Below are 22,911 nucleotides of genomic sequence, written 5' to 3'. Positions count from 1 at the left end.
GTTATGAATCATAAATATCTGATATGCAGGAGATCCGATATGATATACAACCCCTGTGAAAGGGTCGGTCAACCCCTAAGGGGGTCACAACCCGTAGGTTGAGAACTGCTGCTCTAAACTGCAATTCACTGAGAGGAGGTAGTCACAAAATACCTAAAATAGTCTGGTATGTGGTATAATATGTGATTAATAAATGTTTGTGGAAGGGGAATAAAGGGACCTTCTGGCAACACCAACAACCATAGAGAGATCAGCAAGAAACGAGAATGAGATTTGTAAGGTTTATTGTGGGTCTTGTGACGAAGGAAAAGGCACTGGAGTCCCTGTCCCTATGCAGTCCTCACAGTGCAGTGGCTGCAGAGAGACACTGTGTTAACAGCCCACACACAACCTCCTCTCGTCCTCGTGTTTGCAGAGCTCTAATTAGACTTTGACAAATTGCAGATCCAGAAGCAGTTCCCATAGTAAACACCCAGAGACAGAGCGCTCACAGTGTCGCCGTCTCTCAAAATGATGCAAACATGCATGGAAGAGACTCTTCTGCTTACATACAACAGTATTATCGTGTGGGGCAGAGCTGGCCTTTTCCCCCAGGACTCTCCCCCTTCCCACACAGTAAGGACAGAACGAGGATGAGCAGATGGATGTTATGAAGAGAGAAACGTCAACTTGCAGTCACACAGAATTCTCACAGGCATGTTTAGACATTTGACATTGTAAACACAACACTGTCATCTCCAAAGTTCACGTACAACCAAAGTTCGAAGAATGAAACAAAATTCCGTAGTATTTTAAGTAAGTTTACAGTTTTGTGTTGGGTCCCAGTCAGAGCTATTCTTAGCCACATGCAGCCTGAGAGATGAACAGAGCTCAGAGATGGAAAGGACGGCTTCATCAGATCATGAATTGTGTGCCAAAGCTGAATGAACAGTTAGGGTAGCTGCTGGGAGGGAATTCACCCACGTGATGGCTGGAGTGGCTATTTGCCCTAGTTGACGGGCTGGCTTAAAATTCTGTTTGTTTTCCCCAGCCAAGTAACTCTCTTCATTCTTTTCATTCAGAGAGCAAACTGAGAGTGAACTCAAGCAGTCAAGCCCAAGAGCTCCCCATCAGCTCCAGCACGTACATAGAATGTGCCATCTTGTCCCGGTCTGCTGGGGACCTTCCGTTATCTGTCAGTTGGTACTTTTCTCCTACTCCTACAAATGCATCCTATCTGAAGATCCTAGAAACGGACCCAGCCAATGTCGTAAAATATGGGGATGGATTTCAAACCCCTCGGAGCAAGCAGAAATTTCATTCTAAGAAAGTGTCCCAAGACTTGTTTCTGCTGAACATTCTGAGTGTGGAAGACAGTGACCGGGGCCACTACTACTGTGCCGTGGAGGAATGGTTCTTGTCTATGAATGGCACTTGGCAAAAGCTTGACAGAAAGACTTCAGGACTCACAGAACTGAAACTCAGGCCCACAGGTAAACCTTAGAAGAGTATTGTCATAGACCTTTCCATAGGATGGCCAGCTTTTCCCCAACAGCCTGTAGGGTGTGACTAGGAAGAGATTAAAAATACTATCTGGCCGGGCGGTGGCGGTCCATGGTGGCAGAGGCAGGCAGATCTCTGTGAGTTGGAGGCCAGCCTGGTCTACAAAGCAAGTTCCAGGACAGCCAGGGCTGTTACAGAGAAACCCTGTCTCAAACAAACAAACGAAACAACAACAAAAAACTGGACCGTAGGAATAATAGCCACCTACAAATGCCCACAGGACCTGGTAGACACCAGAGGAGGGGAGGTTGCCTAAGGTGAATCAGTATGAGGTTTTGAGCTCAAATGGGAACAAGATCCCTTTGCCTGGTTGGTTTGGCAGCTTGGCAGCCTGGTCTGCACAGCTGCCCAGGGAATCATATCTCCAGATCTCTGTAATAACCGGCTGTGCCACTCCAGTGGGGCTCTACTGTAATTTGGCAGAGAAAGAGTAATACGAAGCCTGTTTCTCCCACTGTGAACAGAAACTGTACAACTCTATGGGGATGTGTGGAGAAATTGCTTTTCAACATTTGGCTGCCTAAACATAAGGCAGATAGAAGTAGTTAACTGCTGGAATGGCTTACTGGGGGCGCCTTCTCCACCTCTGGAGATCTTTAAAAATGTGATGGAACTTCCATCCATTTGAGCTCGTCTACAGCGCTGCTGTCTGAATACAGGCAAGCTTGACTAGATCTCTCAGTACTGGCCGGGTCACCTCTAGCGGCGGATTAAAGTCAGATGGGTGTCACGGCTAAGGAACTGGACAAGAGCCAACAGTATGATGTAAATAACTCGATCTAATGTGATGCTTAAAGTACTATTTTCAAGATGACATTAAAAAAAAAAAAAACTAGGATGATAACTGGACATTCCCATATGCTAGGAAACGGGACTGCAAAGATGAATACGATACAGCTCTTGCCCTTGGGGAGCTCACAGTCTGTGAGAGAAGCAGAGGTAAAACGTAGCTTAGGAAGAGATCGCTCTCTCTCTGCCCTGGCTCACTTCCTCTCCAGGCCCCTCCCCTTTCTCTGTTAAGCTTGAGTGTTCCTCTGGGAACGATCCTGGGCTCTTGCTCTTCTGCTTTTCACTCTCTGCTGTTCTCAGAGCTTCCACGCCGCTGTCCTGGCTTTAACTGTCACCGACAAGATGATTATGTTACATCTTTGGGTTTAGATGGCCTGAGCCTTAGGCTCTTAGATCCTACTGTTCACTTCTACATGGACGCTCCAGAGACCCCCACCGCCATTGCGTTGATGTCTCCTTACATTCTGCATCTGTGTGACTGATGGCCCTGCCTTCCACTTGTCCTAGCCGAACACTTGACTGTGTGTGCCTGCCCATTTCAAGGAGGCAACATCTCTTGGCTCAAGCCATTGTTTCTCAGGTAGAAATCTGGCCTCAGTATTAAATCTTTTAGTGTATCATGAAATTCTCACAGTCTTCACCATTGAGTAGATTGGACTGGGAGACACCTAGGAGATTAGTAGGGTGTGTTTATAGGAATACTTTTGGTGTGTTTATGAGAATATTGCCAGAGAGGATTAACTAAGGGGAGACCTGCCTAAATATATATGGTCTCAGCAAACAGGCTTGGGGCCCCAGACAGAATACAAGGGAAGGAGGAGGAAGTCCACAGGTGCAGGCATGCTCTCTCTCTACAGCCTTGCCATCTGGAGAGGAGCTTTTGCCACATGGTCCAACCTCTGATATTCTACCTTACCTCAGGCCCAAAGCGAAGGATCCAGCTGACTCTGGACTGAAATCTCTGAGGCCATCAACAGACCAAACCTTTCTTCCTCTAAACTCTTTCTTTTGAATATCTGTTACAACAACATCAGCAATAACAACAACAAAAAAACTAATATGGGAGATTGATGCCAGAGAGGTGGGGTCCATGCTGCAATCCAACCTGATGAAGTGGTTTTTAAGATTTGAAACTGGTTTGTAGGAGGAGTTTGGAAGAGGTTGAAGAAGCAGGCTAGAACATCTCTAGAATACTTTAAGAGTTTAATGGAGAATTCTGGTGAAAGAAAATGCTGGTGGGAATGTGGACAGAGAGACTGTGCTCATGAAACTTCATAGAAATGAACACTCTATTGGGAAGTAGACTAAAGGCCGTCCATGTTGAGTTCTGGCAAATATTTTGTTCGTTCCCTAAAGAAGACTTGAGTGAGGTTGAACTCAAAAGGAATTGAAAAAATTCCAAGACAACTCGGGCTGTGGCATGGTGACCGCTAGCTGCTTTTAGCCAGGTTGACAGTGCAATTGGGAACAAAAACAGAGCAGAGGAACGTGAAAATCTTGGCATCTGCCCAATAAAGAGGCTCAAGTTGGGGCTCAAGGAAAGTGTGGCTGTTAGAAATTAAAGCCACATACTTCTCACTAGCACAAAAGGAAAAGTCCCTTGGAGGCATCTCAGGGATTGGCCAGACCCACCGATCAAAGACTCAAGGATGTAAGAGTAACTTCATTGAGGACATTTTCCTTTGAAAGCCGGGTGTGGTGGCGTTTGACTAGGAAGACTGAGGCAGAAGGATGACAGCTTCAAAGACATCCTATCTTACATCGTGAGTTCCAGACCACCCTGAGCTACTGTGGGTTTTTTGTTGTTGTTGTTGTTTTTGTTTTGTTTGTTTTCAATGACTTTCCCTTGAGATGAGAGCAACATGGCTGGAGTTTCCTCTCACACTGAGCTCCACAGGAAGTTGGTTCTGTGATATCCATGGCATAGACACTATGAGACCACTGAAGCCATAGTCCAAGGACGCCTAGTCATAGGTCAAGTTGGTTATAAATCTTATCAGCCATCCACATGGTGCTAGTTTTATAGGCATGAAAAATATAGGAATTATTGGATCATGGAGCCCAAAACCACCAGCCATATAATACATCTTTGCTTCCTCAAGTTGTTTTGCTCAGGTATTTTTGTCACGGTGATGGAAAACTGACTAAGACAACACAATGACACTTCCCAACTTGAGAATGTTTGTAGTTAACCAAATTATCTTAAAGTACTGAGGGTACCAAGCAAATCCTCTCTGTGAGCTCCACGTGATTGTCGGTTGACACTGCATACCTGGGCTAGGGAATGAATTAAGAAATACGCTGCAAGGAGATACGGAGGCAGGCTGGTTATCACTGCAGCAGAGGATTTTCTCTCAGGTCAAAAGAAGAAAGAATTTCAAGAAGAAAATGAACCTCAGTGACAAAAGCCAAGAAGAAAACAAAGGGGTCCCTTGAGCTTGGAACTGCACTGTGGTCAAGTACTGTGATGGATTAGAAACCAGTTTGCAATCAAATAGGGAGTAACTTGAGGCAAGAATGCAGAGAATTTTATATAAATTAATATTTTGCTTGATTCCACATGAAGGACAGATAAATACTAGTTAGATTAAACATAGTCCAGGATCAGGAAAAAAAGAAGTTTAAAAACAACAAAACAATTTAATAGATGAATTTGTAGCGGAGTTGAAAATGTCATGCACACTGCAATTTCCCACCTTGACTTCCAGTTGCTCTTTGTTATATTGGGTGTGTCATCCCAAGTCCTCACCTGCTGGCTAGTGGGAGATGGGGTAGGAAGGCAGGCCCAAAGCTGTTTAAGGCATACTAATCTAATAACTGAGATGTCCCCCTGGGTGGTATTCTGTCGCTTGTATCAGTGTTCTGGGTCTCAGGGTGTCTGAACAAGAGAGACTATCTGGGTGTGGCGGGGGTGGGGTGGGGGGGAGGTGATTTCATCAAAAGGCGTGGTGCTGGTGTAATTCATAACTCGAGAGAGTACCGAGAATTGTGAACGGCACCTGTGGGAAATCAAAGAGGAAGTTCAAAGACACGTGGAGGCTGCAAGCCCAGCTGGAGCTGTGTCTATTTTAGTAGTGGGGTCTACCAGCAAGAGGTCAGGCTAGGGCGGGGAAGTGGTGAGCTTGGTTTGTGGCAGAGAATGTTCTGGCAAATGTGAAAAAAATGGGGAAGGATCAAAGGTGAACATCAACGATGAAGGTTCTAATGTCTGGAGAATACCAGACAAGATCTCCCGGTGGAAATGATCCGGCTCAGAGGTGACCATGCCGAAAGTCTGCTCTTCCCTAACCGTCCACCACTTTGCCTTCTTCTAGGAAGTCAGGTCCACGTCTCCAAAGTGACGTGGTTGGGAAACGCTACCGAGCATGGAGAGGCGGGCATCAGCTGCAGCCTGGATGGCTCCGGCAGCACAGCCTCCCTGTACTCCGTGACATGGTACTGGAGCAGAGCAAACGCTGAGAGCCAGATGCTGGCGCACCTGCAGTATGATGGCGTGCTGGAGTACGGCCCGGAGGGACGCAGGCGGCTCCTGCACTGCTACCGATCTTCTCCCACCGACTTCGTCCTGAAGCTGCATCGGGTAGAGATGGAGGATGCTGGGATGTACTGGTGCAGAGTGGCAGAGTGGCAGCAACATGGCCACCCAGCCAAGTGGGTCAGCCAAGCCTCAAATGAGTCCCAGCGGGTGATGCTCAAGGTGCTGCCCTCAGGTAACCTGGGGTCCACCAGCTACTGGCTCATGGGGTCACTGCCATATCCGGCTTCTCTCTGTGCTTCTGCCTCGCTTTGTTTCCTTCTTTTTCCAGACTGATGACAGTTTTTCAGATTTCTCAAAGAAGAGGACTTTACTGCCTTTCTCCATGGTAACTCATTTCGTCCCGCAAGGTTACCTGAGGTTTGGGCACAGACGCTTGACTAATGGGCATATCTGAACTGTTCTGACCTTCCCTTCCCAAGCAAAAAGCCGTCAGGGTCGTGTGTGCCTCAGATAGCCAGAGAACATGAGCAGCCAGCAGCATCCTTACCTCTCGGCTGGTCCTCTGATCCCGGGATGCTGTTTTGTGGTGGAAAAGAAGATGAGGCAGGATAAGACGGTAGTCATGATGCTAGCTCTACATTTTGACCCGACTGAACCAGAGTCAATTACATCCAAACACTCTCTTGATCGAGGGAAGAACAATTAACAGAACCAAAACCACTTTTCCTCAGAGAATCAGTGCTGGGATCTTTGTCTGTCGTTTGTCTTTCTCTCTCTGTCCCTCTGTCTGTCTGTCTCTGTTCTCACCAAACTGTCAGGTCCTTGATAATGTTACTGGGTAAACATACTCAACTTGCAGAAAATGACCGCTGTGGCTCACAGCTTTAGAGACTCTGGTTTCTGATCATCCTGCCCTGGAACTCTGAGTCTGCGGTCACACATCACGGCAGGAGTGTGTGACTGAGCAAACCCACTCACCTCTGGCTAGGAAGTGAGAGAGAGGAAGAGGAAGGGCTGGTGTCATGTCCCTTCAATGGCGTGCCTTTAATGACATGAAGATCTCCCACCAGAACCTTCTCCTAAAGGCACCACCACCTCCTAACAGAACCAAACTGAGGAGCAACCCTTTCCCGCATGGGCCCTTTAGGGGATGGGGTGGCCATTTAAGATCCTATTTGTTAGCAATGCTCATTTCGTGTCCTCTTTCCATTGTATTATTGTGTCTTGGAAGACATCAGAGAAGGAAGGATGCCATTTAGAGCTACCTTATAGTTTCCAGCAAAGAGAAGAGCCACTCAAAGGCCTTTGACCAAAAAGTGACGGTTCTCTGTGTAGAAAAGTCCCCCTCAGCCAATATCTCAGCCTAGCATAGTATCAGACAAGTGCTGGGTATCTATTAGACATGTGTTGATAACAAGAGTGCTTTCTTCCAGCAGGACCGATACATGGTGGCTTGCTGTAGTATCTGCCAGTTCATTGTCTTAGCTACTTCTTTCCAGGAGACTCAAACAGGTGAAAGATGAACTACAGGCTGAACTCTTATTGGAAAAGGATCACTAGAGAAATTAAAGCAGAGTCTTGGTACTCCACAACAGAACAGATAGATGGGATCCATTATAAAGTTGACATTCCTAGGAGAACAGCTAGCTTTAGCAACAATCCCTAGAAGGGAAGAGGTACATATGGCAATTCTCACAGGCAAAGAGAGCCTCACTGCATTTCCAGTGAGGCTTCATTTAACTTGTTACCTAGGGTTCCACCATCCTCTCCCCCATCTATTATTCTGGGCTCCACCATCCTCTCCCCCATCTATTATTCTGGGCTCCACCATCCTTCCCCCATGTCCATTCTTCAGTAATTCTTTTTTTCTTCCAAATGTCCAGGCAGAAATTTTTTTAGCAGCTTTTCATTCCAACAATTATAGGATATCCCACATATCTGGGCATACCCCACAAATGATTTCCCCTGGAATTCACAGGTCCCATAGAATCAGCAGTTTTTACAGTAGAATAAATAGGTAACAACCATAAAAAGGACTGATTCCATGACTAGCAAGCATATCTCCTCTGAGACAGGTGAGAGGCTGCACAGCATATCTATGTGAGGTCATGTAGAACATCTCATTGATCATGTAAAAGATGAACTCTGGAAGGAGACACTAAAAACACAGAGTCATTTTTGTCTCCTCTGAAAAGGCTCACAGGCCTGTGCCTCAACCAACAGGGTTTTCATTTCAGCAAACATGTTCCCATGGAGATCCTGTGGCAAGAGAAAGTGGCCTGCTCTGCCTTTCTGCTCCTGGCTAGTGGGTAGGGAGACAATCTGGGGTAATAAAAAGTCTTAGAGGTTGGAGTGACACAGCCCTAAACTCAGACTGCAGTCCTAACCACTTGCTAGCCGTGTCGTCAGACTATTGATGTGTATGATGTGTGCCTTTCTCATAAAACAAAGATCATAATACAAATATGTTTTTAAAATCTAGACACTGAGCAGGGCAGTGGTGGCACACGCCTTTAATCCCAGCACTCCGGGAGCAGAGGCAGGCAGATCTCTGTGAGTTCAAGGCCAGCCTGGTCTACAGAGCAAGTTCCAGGACAGCTAGGGCTGTTACACAAAGAAGCCCTGTCTCCAAAGGAAAAAAAAAAATCATATGAGATGTGAGCACACAAAACCGTTAATGGAAGGGGCCATTCCCACAGAATGGGGAAAGTTGAATTCACTGTGATAAGTGTCATCAGAGGAGGATAGTCCCAGAATGCTGAGGGAGCAACTGAGCCAGAGAGAAGGGTCAAGTAGAGATGGGAAGGTTCTCTAGAACATGGATGCATGAGAAGAGAGAAAACCATTTTAGGAAAATGGAAAGGCATACAATATAGCAAAAAGACATAAAACTTCACATCAGAGCCAGGGAACCTCAGTGGTTAAGAAGGGCTGAAACTCAGCGCCTGTAATAACAAGGCTAAAAGATGAGGGCACTGGGGGGGGGGGGGGGGGGGGGGTGTGGCACAGAGCTCAGATGTGCTTAGTGTATGAAGTGAGGGGCACTTTATCATGACAGTCATGGGGTGCTACTGAATAAGTTCAAGTGCAGCAGGGACACCCTTGGAAAGTTCCCATCAGGGGCAGCAGTGAAGCCGAAGTGGTGGGAAGCAGGCAGAGCAGGGAGAGCTACAGGAAACTGTAGCCAAGATGAGGCAAAATGGAGGCCCGAGCTCAGGCAGTGCTCGCGAGAAGGGGGAAGAACAAGCGGTAGGCAGTAGGAGGTGGAGTAGCTGGACATCTGTGGCCAGTGAGTGAGCAGCAAAGGCAAATTTGTATTGGGGCTTAAGTGGATCGTGAGGCCATTTACCAAGCAACCAAACCAAGGCTGAGCGGGGAGATGGGTCCAATCTGTGCAAGTTGAGCTGGAACTCCACCCAAAGAGAGTTTCCAAGAGGTGTTTATCTGGGAGATAGTGGGAATTCTAAATGTGAACTGCACACGACTTGCGTACTAGATGCTATCCATGTGTGGCCAGTAAGGACACTCAAGGAAGGACACTGAGGTGTCCATATATCCATGGCGGGAAATCAGAATAGCACATCAGGAGGCAAGGGAAGATGAACTGAACAATACAAAAAGGCTGTTTAAGATAAGACTGGGAGGGCTGAAGAGATGCCTCAGTGCTTAAGAACACTGCCGTGTAGCTATGAGAACTTGAGTTCAGGTCCTAGTACCTACACAACAAGCCAGGCGTGATCTCATATGCACTTGTGACCCTGAAACTGTTGGAGGCAGTCAGGAGGCTCTCTGGCGTTTGCTGGCTGCCAGTCTAGGCAAGAAAGAAGCATGAGCTATGGGTACAGGAGAGACCCTGCCTCAAAGGGACAAGGCAGAGAATGAGAGAGGAGGACACCTGCACACGCGCGCGTGCGCGCACGCACACACACACACACACCAAATGGGAACATCTCCACTAGACCTAACATGGTAGAGACAGAAAAGCAGTAAGAACATCAGGCTGAGGTAGCTGAAGAGTGAGGAAGCAGACATGTCAGACACAGGTTTCTTCCTCAGAACTGTAAAGGACAAGAGAGAAGACCGTAAGATATGGCAGGAAGCGTCAAACAATGAGTTTTAGTTATTTGCTCTGTTCGGAGTTCAAGTCAGTAGGATCCGGAGCATGTTTACAGTACAGAGGGGGAGGGGCATTGGGAAGGAAGATGGAGTTGGTACAGCAGCCCAACATCTGGCCATGGAGGCAACCCTTCAGACAGTACACCTCATGCCATCCTTCCCTGGTCCACCTCCGGGCCTTCATGTTTCTCTGACTTCCCCTCAGTCATCACGCTGCAGCTACCTGTACCACACACAGTGCCACTAGTGGCCAGGGACTCTGAGAATACACCGACATCACATGTCTCCTCCCAGCTCTGGACTGACCCAAGAGAGGCTCAGATATTTACCAGCCCATAATGGTAGTTCTGCTGACTGCCAACTCTGCATGCTGGTAGAATCCAAATCAAATACAATCCACTACTGCTCTTCACTTCTCTGCTTCCTTTATTTGACCACACCAGATTGGGTTAGTTTTAGGACTACAGAAAGGAGCCCTGGATCACATGGCTTGAGTGGAGGCCTTACAGGCATATCCTGGGCCTTGCGCCTCCCCCATTGTCTCTCTACAGTGACTTAGCAGGGTAGGGGCTATATATAGGGCTAAGTCTTTTTACCTCCCCTTCAGTTCCTAAATACAAATGCATTCTTCTTTTGTTTGTTTGTTTGCTTGCTTTTTGAGATAAGGTTTCATAGAGCCCAGGCTGTCCTCACACATGCCATATAGCCAAGGATAACCTTGTAGTTCTGACCCTCCTGCCTCTACCTCCTCAGTGCCAGAGTTACATATCTGTTCCATTACACCAGATTTATATGGCACTGGGGAATGGACCCAGGACTCTGTGCATGCCAGGCAAGCACACTGCCAGTACAGCCACATACCTAGTCCCTAAATGTCACAATCTGAAAAATTGTCTGTGATGCAGTGATGGGCCAGCCAGTCCATAAGGCTTTGGGGCAGGGAGTGGATGGCTTATTTGTGGCAGCATAATACTCATTACTATCCCCTAGCTTTTATTTCGATGAGAAGTTTTTTTTTTTGTTTTTTTTTTTTTTTTTTTTTTTGGTTTTTCGAGACAGGGTTTCTCTGTGTAGCTTTGCGCCTTTCCTGGAACTCGCTTTGGAGACCAGGCTGGCCTCGAACTCACAGAGATCCGCCTGGCTCTGCCTCCCGAGTGCTGGGATTAAAGGCGTGCGCCACCACCACCCGGCTTCGATGAGGAGTTTTTTAGAGAGTGGATTCTTAAAGGAGACACGCATTCCTACCACACTGAAGTTTCCAGAGAGGCCATTTGTTTACTTTCCCGTGTACACTCAACAAGGTCTGGCCGAAGCACTCTGGCTCACACTTGATGAAAGAATGAGCAAGCACCCCTCCCATGAGGTTAAAACAGGAACCTGTCAGGAGCCACTTGCTGTGGGAGGTACTTGCTGCAGAGATCCAAACCCCACTTGGGGGCCAGCTCTCTTAAATGACCTCCCACGGCCCACATTCTGGATGGAGGTGGGAAGGTTCAAGGAACCTTTATCCTCTCTCTCTCAGGTCAGCACTTCCAAGGTAGTGTCCAGAGGAAAAGCTATTCATGGTGTGCGTGGCTGTGGGCAGAAGGAAGCAAGTTATAAATGGCTGCTCAAGATGAAGTGTGCTCATTATGCTTTTGGCTCTCTTCTGCAGGCCTTGTACTTTGAGTATGGGGCACTTACTTGGATTGACTCAAAATGCCAAACTGTAATGGTTTTGAGTATCACCCATTCTCATCCAGATATGGGTGAGAGGCAGATGGTGGGAAATGGTGACTGCAGGTTCCAGAGCAAACAGTGCCCTCCCCCGAGAGGCAATTTAGAGGCACTGGAGCTGACAGTTGCTTGCTGTTGGCCAACTCAGCGCTGTGCAGAGGGCACTCTGCTGCCCTGTGGTGGTAGATTGATCAAAATGGAGAAACCTCCTCCCCATGAAGACTGTTCCTTCATACTAAAGGCTAGAGTCTCAGAGGCAGACGAGCCCAATGCCAGATGTCTTCCTACTTCCTGCATGCTCACCCCATCTCGCCATCACCATACAGCCATTCCAGCAGCCATAAGACCTGCCGTGGACTCACCTCCCGATTCTCTACCACCCCTGACTAGAAAGAAAGCCAGTGTATCACTTACTTTTCTATCTCTGTAAGAAAACACGATGACCAAGGTAACTCATAGAAGAGTTTGTTTGGGCTTACGATTCCAGAGGAGTGGTGGCCATGAAGGCAGAGCACAGGCAGCAGGTAGCAGGCATGGCCAGAAGAGCAGACACAGGGCTCTCACTTGAACTGCAAGCACAAAGCAGGGAGAGCGAACCAGAAGCAGTGTGGATCTTCAGACTCCCAAAGGCCGCCGCAGTGACATACTTCCTCCAGCAAGGCCACACTTCCTCAACCTCCCCAAACAGCACCAATAAGCGGAACCAAGTCTTCGGATGCCTGAGATGGATGGGAAAGCTCACTCAGCCAGCGTCTCCGCAGGAATCATTTAACGTTTCAGTGAAGGGTAAGATTGAGTCCATGAAAGAAGGCGAGAAGTCTGTTGTATTATGTTCAGCTTCCCATCTCTGGGACAGAAGACCTGAGATAACGTCTAGGGAGGGAGTCCTATTTTGTCTCATAGTTTTGGAGTTTTCAGGCCACAGTTGGTTGGTTCATGGCTTTGGGCCAGCAGCAAGGCGGATAAGAAGGTGTGACCCTTCAAGAAGTTACTCCCCTCTTGGCATCCTGGAAACAAGGAGGAAAAAAAAATGGTAGAAGAAGAAGAAGAAATCAGAATTCTACTGTTCCCTTTAAGGCCATGCTCCCAGTGACCTATGACTTCCCACTAGGCCCCACCTCTTACAGGTCCCATCACTCTCGAGTAACACCAAGCTGAGGCCAAACCTTCACTACCTGGCCCTTTAGAGGACATTCCCGATCCAAACCACAGAGCTGAGGTCTCTGGGAGGAGTCAGCAGGCTTGGCAGAAGGTTGCCTAGGCATTTCTCAGCTTCCCCAGGAACATTCTAGCTAATGTCTATTGCTTGCCCATTCAACAAATGGTCTCGGTATCGTGTTAGATGTTCTATTACATGTTATCTCATTGAAATGCAGCGAATTATTATTATCCCTGTTTAGCTGATAAGGAAACAAAGAATTGGAAGAGATGAAAAACTTACCCATTCTTCGTAAGAGTCAAGCTCTCTCTGAAATACAGTTGATATTCATTCCCTCTGCTGCATGGATGCTCATGGCCAGTGTTTTAACCAGGCCTGGGTCCACCCTCTGTCAGTGAAAGTTCTTAGGTCTGGGGTCAAGAGAGACAAAGACAGATTGTCCTTTTGGGTTATTAATGCCATGGACAGACAGCAGCATGGTAGGGGCCCTGATGAGAGTTCAAGCTCACAGGCAGTGTGTAGGAGGTCTCGTCTTAGAGGTCTCAGGAAAGGGAAGGTTTCCCATCATGAGCTTGCAGCCAGGATCTCTCTGATTCACCTGCTGCAGAGTGGGTAGGGTGGGGAGGAGAGGAACTCCAGAGAAGGGATGCGCAGCTCTGAGGATGTGGGGAAAGTGAGAAGGAAGGGCCCATCCAGGTGAAGTGCACCCATTATATGGGTGGAGGGATGTGTCAACATTGGCACCCTTTTGATATCCCAGGGAGTCCAACCCTGAGGTTTATAAACTTCCTTGGAGAAGTGAAAATCGTGGCTGTCTGTCATTCTCCAGGAGTCTGGACACCTGAAGAGACTGTTTACAGTCTCATAGATGGGCTCTCTGTAGGGGGCTTGCCATTTCCTTACCGTGGCTGTTGCTAGAAAAAAGAAGTTTCTGTAGGTAGGTAGGTCTGGCTCAGCAATCTGGTCTATGCTAACTCAGCATTGCTGTCTCTGCCTCCTTTGGCCATGTTGCAAGTGTCATCCGATGAGCCCTGAGAGACTGGCTGGTCCAGCTGGGTCATTTGGGAGAAGAATGCACACAGAGGACAGAAAGTTACAAATTAAACCAGGCATGGTGACACACACCCGTAGTCCCAGCCTTTGGAAAGCTGGAGCAAGAGGATCAGGAGTTCGAGGTTAGTTCGAGAGCTATAGTGAGACTCTGTCTCAGAATAAGACAAACAAACAAATAAACTAAACGAAAGCAAAGAGAAAAATCGAAATCTCTCTTCCATTGATCATCTTTTCAAGAAGAAAAATCAGATGCAAGATGAAGACTACAAATGAGAACAGGAAAAATCCAGGCCACCAACTTCTGCAGCTTCGTGCCAACCCCATTCAGAACGGACAGCCTAATGTTCACCAAGGACCGTCACTCTGCATTGCACAGTGGTGGCCACCCTGGTTCTTGCATGGGGAATATACTCAGCAATTGATTCCTTTATCAGGATCTCGTGAGGCCTTCTAGGGGAAGTGCTTCACAAGATACAAAGACACAGGCCTGACTCTCAAGGAGCTCACAGTGCCAGCCTGGAGCAGTTGTCTGGGTTTTCTCTTGATTTCCAGCAAAGAGGCAGTCTTTGACGTGTAAAGTGCATCAGTGAGGTCCCAGAGGGGCTTCTTTTTGCAGCGAGAGGTTGATCAGAATGACCTATTAAACCTGTTTTTATCACCGAGGATCTATAATCTCATAAATTCTATAGCTTAACCTTTGAAGAAGAGAGGGCTCATGTCATTATGGTTTCCCAAGCAAAGCACACCTGCTGCCAGCATCGGATGGTTCAGAACAGCCCCGATTTCAAATATATCATAAATGTAGTTGGAAGACCACAGCAAGTGATCAGTAGCACTTTACACACGTGGCTTTCTGCTGAATGCCTATAACCTGGGCCTTTGGTCATTAGCTCAGGAGCTCAGGGTGCCATTTCCCAGGACCTGTGGCATCGTGAGTCCACTCTACTCTGCTTCCTTGGGAAGTGGCCAGGAGCCCCATTGCCTGACATGTTTGTCTGCTGATGGTAGCAGACTGCAGCTGCCTGAGGATCACATGCTTCGGCATGCCTCTGTAGTGTGCCTTCAGCAGCAGTCAATTTGGTATAGCTCAGATCAGCAAAAGCTTTTGAGCATCCGACTAGGCACTATGGGTAATTCATGGATCCCAGGACACTATCAGATATTCTCGATCAAGGTAAGGAAAAGGGACTAAACAAAGGACTGCATGACCAGGGAGTGAGAACTGGACCATGTGAAAAGTCTGGCAGCAGTGAGATCCAACCAGACAGGGGCTGTGCCGGAGGCATAGGAAGTGACCGTTGAGCTTTGGGGTGGGGGCAAGGAGCCAGGGGCTGGGTGACCTATGTGAGTGACATGGGTCAGGGGGAGAAGCACACTCTTCCATAGGTTCAGCTGTTGCCGAGGGTGGCACAGTACATTGTGAGTCTCAGCCGCAGCAGTGGGAATAGCTCAGTTAAAAATTCAGGGCCAGCTCCACAGTTGAGAACGAGGGCTGAATTATACATGTCTTTTCTGAGGGAAGGAGATTAAAGGAAAGGTTTTCTTTTTTGTTTTGCTTTTCCTTTTGGCTGGTGGTTGTAAGTAGGTCATTGGAAGTTGTATAGCTGCAGTGGATAGGCAGGGAGAGATGTGTGTGTTGAGAATGTCCTAGGCCTCTTCTCCCGGTGCTCTGCCTTGCACCCTCACAGGATGAAAAGCCTGTGCTATGCCACCCTGTTATCTACATGGACTTGCCTCTGATAACGTATAAGCAAGGGTACGTGACTAATCGGCCCAGATGATTTGGACACTGAGTCTCTCCCGTGTTTCTCTTTTGTTGCAGAATCCACCTTCTCGTCCCGGATCTGCTCCTCCGAACCCTTGCTCCGCTTCCTCATCGCCTGTCCCCTCATCATGCTGCTGCTGCTGCTCATTTCCCTCCTCTGCTTATACTGGAAGGCCAGGAAGTTGTCACAGCTGAGTCTCAGTGCCCAGAAAGAAAAGGCTCTCTGGGTAGACATGAAGACTGGACCAGTTAGGCACGAAGATGAAGGCTACTGAATCGCAAGGCACGCCTATGCTGATGGAGGGAGTGTGATGGGATTGGACTGGATTGACCAGGGTGAAGGAACTCTGCTTCAGACCTTGGCCAAGTTACCTAGGGACCAGAAGGGACGTGTCGTGGGCATGTGTTGCTAACCAGATCCTGTTGAGTGTTTCTTTGTGTATCATCCATCTTACTCTTTGAGTCCTCCAGAAGTAGATAGCGTTATTGCCCCAGCTTACATAGACCTGACCTCCTCAAGGTCCAGCCCTCACCTGAAAAGCAAGGAGCACCAGCCAATGAGCCTTTGCTCCTCTCTCACTCCTTTCCAGCATCACCTATTCCCTGGGAAACATCAGCTTGGCCCAGTCACAAGGGAAATCATTTCCCTCTAGATAAGAGACACAGGAGAAATCTGATGTCAGCAAAGCAAGAGGAATTGAGGGCATGGACTCGGGTGGCCAGCATCTGAGTCCCCAGTTAGTAAACAACTTCTTTCTAGGCAAGGCCCCATTTCCCCTCAGTCCCTTTACAAATGCCTGCCAAAAAGTGTAAAAGTAGGTATCTAATCAATATTGGTTCTTTGACAAAAGGGTAACACGTTGTGGCCTTTTTGACATGTTTCTTTGGCTTTGTGCGTTATGGTTTGGGGGTGGTTTTTGTTTCTATTTTTATTTTGTTGAGAAAGGGTCCTGTGATACAACCCAGGCTAGCCTTGAACTTGAACTCACCATATAGCTCTGCACTGTATAGTCTGGGCTGCCCTCCATCTTGCATCAGTCTTCTTCCTACCAAGGCCGGCCTCCAAAAACTGGGATTAAAAATAGGAATTGGCACCAGGTGGTGGTGGCACATGCTTTTAATCTCAGCACTCAGGAGGTAGAAGTAGGTGGATCTCTGAGTTCGAGGCCAGCCTGGTCTACATAGTGAGTTCCAGAACAGCCAGGGCTACACAGAGAAACCCTGTCTCGGGGTGCTGGTTGTGTGTGTGTGAAGCACACATTGGCAGATTTGGTTTAAGAGTTAGTAAGTTATCATTGAAAAACAGCTCCCCCATACACCATGCAACAGTGTTCTACTTGGCCCCCGAGGCCTCCTATCTCCCCCTCACCTCGCCCAGCCACCACCACCACGGTGCTTGGTTAATGCCGTACTTTCTTTGATAGAACTGAGTAGAAGGAAAGGATCTCAGTAGAGCTTTGGAGAGGGGTCTGAAGTAATGCCCCTATCTCATGTTGGTGGAGTTGGGGCTCAAGGGAAGCAGCAGGTCCCTAATGTCACCCTAGAAAGTCCCAAGGGTGAGGTGTCATGGTTTAAACCTTTCAAGAACTGTGTCCCCTGTTCAGCCTGGTCGTAGCCAGAATTGAAAATCAATCAAGTAAAGAACCTCAGATAACACATCTATTTATTGTCTATGTGACCACCAGGGTTTCTTCAGTACTTGGTAATTTGCATTTCTAAGGAGAGCCATTTATTTTTAATTATTTTATCAGGCACACAGTCCTCTCCAAAGATAATTAGTTCCTTTGCTCCTTTGCAAGCAGATTATCTGTGGCTGGGAGAACTCCCACCATAGACCTGCTGGTTCTTTAATCCAACTTCCTCTAAAGCCTCATTTGAAGCATTCCAAATGTTTTCTTAAACAACCAACATATTAAGGTCTTCTCTCCCAGGAAAGGATGAAAAGAAAACTGAAATTGAAGAGTTCTTCAGAAATATGATGGCTCCCCCCATTTTTAGAGGCCTTTAAAAATTATTTTATTATGTGTATAGGTAATTTACCTACATGTACGTCTGTGTACCGTGTTCATGTAGGGCCCACTAAAGTCAGAAGAGGGCACTCCCTTGGAACTGGAGTTAAGAGATGGTTGTGAGCTTCCATGTGGGTGCTGGGAATCGAACCTGGATCCTCTGGGAGAGCAGCCAGTACTCTTAACTGCTGAGCCATCTCCCCAGCCCCTAAGGCTTTTTTTTTTAAGTCAGGGTTTTACTAGGTAGCCTTAACTGACCTGGAATTCACAATGTAAACCAGGCTAGTCTAGTACTTACAGAAATCTGTCCCTTTGTAAAGGCATGTACCGTCATATCTGAAGGAAACCTGTATTTGAATTAAACCCTGGCAGAGAATCATGGGATACACTGTGGTACTTCCCATCTGTTTTCCCTGTAGTACTCTCCCAACTTGGCCCCAACACCCTTACCTTTCAACTCCAAGCCCAGATATTACTTCCTTTCTGTTGAACCCTTTTTCTTCTTCTTCCTTTTTTTTTTTTTTGGTTTTTCGAGACAGGGTTTCTCTGTGTAGCTTTGCGCCTTTCCTGGGACTCACTTGGTAGTCCAGGCTGGCCTCGAACTCACAGAGATCCGCCTGGCTCTGCCTCCCAAGTGCTGGGATTAAAGGCGTGCACCACCACCGCCCGGCTTTCTTCTTTTTAATTAAACATTTTTTAAAATTCATTTTACATACCAACTACAGATCTCCCTCTCATCCCTCCTCCTACTCCCTCCCCAGCCCCACCCCTCCTCCAAAAGGTTAAGGCCTCCCTTAGGAGGTCAGCAAAGCCTGGTATATTCAGTTGAGGAAGTACCAAGCCCCTCCCCTGCTGCATCAAGGCTGAGCAAGGTGTCCCACCATAGGTAACGGGCTCCAAAAAGCCAGCTCGTGCACCAAGAATAGATCCTGACCCCACTGCCAGGGGCCCCTCAAACAGACCAAGCTACACAACTGTCTCCTGTATGCAGAAGGCCTAGTCTGGTCCCGTGCAGGTTCCACAGTCAGAACAGACCTTCTTAGAGACAGAGCTACAAAACTTTTCCAGCCAGAGTGCAGCCAGGGGAAGTATGTCCCTGAAATACTTCCTGCTTGTCAGTCACTGTGGAAAGGGTGGTGACTCAAATATGTCCACCCCCTAGCAGCATGGCCTGGCCCATTCTGGATGCTCTCTTTCATAAGTGGGATGAACAGCACATCAGATTACCTTAGGAGCTATATCACACTATTGGCCCAACCATCAGTTTTCAGGCAACTAAAACCCCAAACCTTTGTGTGTGTGTGTGTGTGTGTGTGTGTGTGTGTGTGTGTGTGTGTGTGTGTGTGTGTGTGTGCATATATATGCACCTATGAGTATGTGTAGAGGCCAGAGGTAGACACTTTGGGGTGTCTTCCTCAATCTCTACTCTACCTTATTTTTTTGAGGAAGGATCTCTCACAGAGCCTGGAGCTCACTTGTTTTGGGCTAGACTGGCTGGCCAGTGAACCACCAGGATGCTCTGGTCTTGTGCCCCACCTCACCACTCATGCCAACCCAGAGCTGGGTTTACAGACGCAGGGCTCCCATACTCTGCTTTTATGTGCAGGCTGGGATCTGAACTCGGGTCCTCATGCCGGTGCAGCCGACCCACCAAGCCATCTCCCCAACCCAACCCCGGAGCATCTCGAGTGTAATTAGCTTTGATCCAGCCTAACATATATTTCTCAGCACACTTCCCTCCAGGTGTGCTCTTGTTTGCTTTAGTGCTCGAACTTGGTGGAGGACTTCTCTTGTGCTCAGTGATTGCAACTTTCCTGTTCTGTGTCCCCACCTGGCTGTATTTTCAGCTTTGTTATGAATCCTCTTTGGCAGTGAGACAAGCCTTTGTCTCAGGGACTGGCAGACCACAGCCCAGGGGCCTGATGCAGCCTTACGCCCGTGCTTTAAATACGATTTACTGGAACACCGTCATGCTCATTCCCTTACATTCTCTGCATGGCTGCCTCTGTGAGGAAATGACCACAAGGGGAGGGTGTTAAGGACACCATGTGTGCTGGGTAATTTTTATCATCAACTTTACACAACTTAGAGTCACCTGGGAAGAATCAACCTCAATCGAGGAACGGCCTGGATCAGATTGACCTGTAGGCACGTTTAGGGGGGATTTTCTTGATTGTTAGGTGATATAGGAGGGCCCAGCCCACTGTGGGGGGGTGCCATCCCTAGGCAGGTGGGCCTGGGCTGTATAAGGAAGCTCCCTAAGTGAATTAGACACTGAGCTGGTACGCAGTGTTCCTCCATGGTTTCTGCTTCAAGCTCCTGCCCTGGCTTCTCTCAAGGATGGACTGAGACCTGGATGTATAAGGCAAACAAACCCTTCCTCCCCAGGTTGCTTTTGGTCAGAATGCTTTATCACAGCAACAGAAAGAAAGTTAGAACACCATGTGACCTACAAAGCCGCAAATGATTTCTTTCTGCCCCTTTCCAGCCTCTGTCTGCTGTGGGATGGTCTGTATGTCAAATGTGTTGCTGATTGGTCAATGAATAAATCACTGATTGGTCCGTGGCCAGGCAGGAAGTATAGGCGGGACAAGGAGGAGAATAGAGCTGGGAAGTGGAAGGCTGAGGGAGGAGACACTGCCAGCCGCCATCAGGACAAGGAAGATGTAAAGTACCGGTAAGCCACAAGCCACGTGGCAAGGTATAGATTAATAGAAATGGATTAATTTAAGCTGTAAGAACAGTTAGCAAGAAGCCTGCCATGGCCATACAGTTTGTAACCAATATAAGTCTCTGTGTTTACTTGATCGGGTTTGAGCGGCTTGGGACTGGCGGGTGAGAGAGATTTGTCCTGACTGTGGGCTAGGCAGGAAAACTCTAGCGACATCTGTCTCTTCGGGTTAGTGCTCTGCCCATTGTAGCCTTGTATTATGTGCCTGAAACATTTGATTTGACCTGTTTTTATCTTCCTTTGTTGTGTATTTGGTTGACTTAATAAACAGTCTTAGGCTGTCAGGACTGGTGTCTGGTCGAAGCCATTCTGCACTCAGGATCCTCCCGAGCAGGCTGGCAGTGAGGGTGGAAAGCTCGCCACCCTGCGGAACACCTCGCCACTGTTCTTCGAACCTTCTCTAAGCAAGACAGGCTGACACCGAGATGAATAAGGCATGGCTGCCCCTCTCATTATTTTTGGTCTTTTGAGACATGTGTAGCACTAACTGATTTATTGCTGGAGATGACTGCAGTGGTGAAAAGATGCCGGCCACGCTAATTCCTCATGACTGTTCAGAATTTATGCAGCATCACAGTTTCTTGGCATCCTACACGGAAGGGATTGTTTCCTTTCTACAGGCAAGGAACTGATGCCCAGAGAGGTTAAGATTTATCCAGGATCAACTAGCACTGTGTAGAAGAGCGAGACCAAAATTTAGGTTTACTGAGATATCCTACACCAGTGGTTCTCAACCTTCGTAATGCTGCAACCTTTTAATGCAGTTGCTCATGGTGTGGGGACCCCCTCCCAACCATAACATTATTTTCATTGCTACTTCATCACTGTAATTTTGCTACTGTTAAGAACTGTAATGTAAATGTCTTACATTCAGGATATCTGATATGTGAGACCCCCGTGAAAGGATCGTTCCACACCCCCAAGGGGCTGTGACCCACAGATTGAGAACCACTGTCCCAGACTCTCTTACCACAAACACTGTGCACTAATTTATTGCTATGAGGGGAAATTTTGATGATGATAATACCCACATCACTGGTTCAAAGCCTTATATAGACACAAGGGCTTGCTGTTTATTTTCTTTTCCACGGCCAAGTTCACAGTGGTAGGAGCAGCTCCTGTCCATAATAGTTGAGCTAAGGAAGCAGCTTGCTCACCTCTCAGCAGCCAACTTATAAATACGTTTTAAACCCCTTCAAATCATAAACGAATGTCACCGTATCTCGATTTTTTTTCAGGCCCTACCTGTGCTCATATGAAATAAAATCAATAGTAGTAATTCAGATTTTACAGGCTTTTGTCACAGCTTGCTTGCAACGGGGTCGTAGCCATCAATAATGTCCTTCAAATATATCTGAGGATTCTGCAGGATGTTGAGGATTCCCATGTGCTCAAAAGCAAAGTCTCTCCCCTCTAATTCCCTGTTGTTCAGTTGGGTACCATGGGCTCCCTGGAGCTTGGGATGCTGGATGAAGTTTGAGAGATGAGCAGATAGCACTGCACTCAGCGGTGACCATCTACCTGTCTGCATCACATTCAGTTCTAAGGGGACAAACTCAAAGTTTCTGTGACTTTATGCTCTCTAGTTACTCTCTTGTGAAAACAGCTCTATTACCTTTTGCCCAATATTTCCTTTGTAACATCTAAACACTGACCAGTCTGGGACCATCCTGTTCATTCCTCTACTTTCTGTCCTATGGCCTCGGGTACTGTGTACTTGACCTGTTTACCACCTCCTTTCCTTTGTTTCCTACAGGGAGGTCGTGCAAGCCTGCTTGAGGGGATGCCACACCACCATCACCAGAAAGGCTCCAAGGTGTCTGTATTCCCTTTCATGGCGGTCCTATTATGAACTAAAGTGCTGTGACCACTTAGAAAGGAGAGAAATGCCATAAGGGAGATGCTATTTGACTGAACATTAAAAGTAACGGCATATCTTTAGAAGAAAAGTTGAGTTGAGGTCAACAGTCTAGGTAGAGAAGACTCCCAAGAGAAATGCAATGCATAGAATAGCTCTGGGTTGCCTTAAGTGCCACAACCACTGAGAGGGTTGGGAGAAGGGGGTCTCAAATGTGCGCAGATGCTTGGGTTTAATGGTAGCCATTGGCCAGCCAGTGAGCACTGCTCAGCAGGGAAGGAGAGGGTGAATGTTCCGCATGTGAAAAGGACAAGTGAAGACTTTGGCTTAAGTTAAACTGGGAAGGCAGTGGTACCAAAATGAAACAGGGCAGCTAGCTGGAGAGCATCCTTTGTTTACCTACCATGAATAATGGAGATGGCACCAGTTTTGTGAATGCTTTGAGTGTAGAACAAAGTTATCAGAAAATTTCAAGTTTTAGGCAGAGTCGGGCCACAGAGCAAGACTCTGACTCAGAGACTAGAAATAAAGAAATATGAAAAGAAGAAGAGGGGGAAAAAGAAAAGAAATTTTAAGTGAAGGTCACAAAGTAGCTAATATTTATTTGTTAAATACAATGGCATATCTTGGGATTCTTCTTAGTTTAATATGTATATGTTAAGTTAATTTTCTCCTAATATGTACAGAAATAGCAG

At 47.4% G+C, this 22,911-nt stretch overlaps 1 protein-coding gene across 1 annotated transcript in view; it reads left to right on the top strand.

Annotated features, from left to right (window-relative positions):
- The window catches only part of Cd101 (CD101 molecule), a 33,709-nt gene extending 13,215 nt beyond the window's left edge, over positions 1 to 20,494 (top strand). The window contains exons 7-9 of the mRNA XM_052732213.1: positions 1,062 to 1,472; positions 5,646 to 6,041; positions 15,676 to 20,494. Of these exons, the coding sequence (XP_052588173.1) occupies positions 1,062 to 1,472; positions 5,646 to 6,041; positions 15,676 to 15,893 (1,025 nt within the window). The 3' untranslated portion in view covers positions 15,894 to 20,494. The remainder of the gene's footprint in view (positions 1 to 1,061; positions 1,473 to 5,645; positions 6,042 to 15,675) is intronic.
- The last annotated feature ends 2,417 nt before the right edge of the window (positions 20,495 to 22,911 follow it).

The sequence above is a fragment of the Peromyscus californicus genome, unplaced genomic scaffold, assembly GCF_007827085.1.
Source record: "Peromyscus californicus insignis strain IS unplaced genomic scaffold, ASM782708v3 Scaffold_9__1_contigs__length_137607984, whole genome shotgun sequence".
Lineage (NCBI taxonomy): Eukaryota > Metazoa > Chordata > Mammalia > Rodentia > Cricetidae > Peromyscus > Peromyscus californicus.
This window is presented reverse-complemented; position numbering and strand designations above follow the sequence as displayed.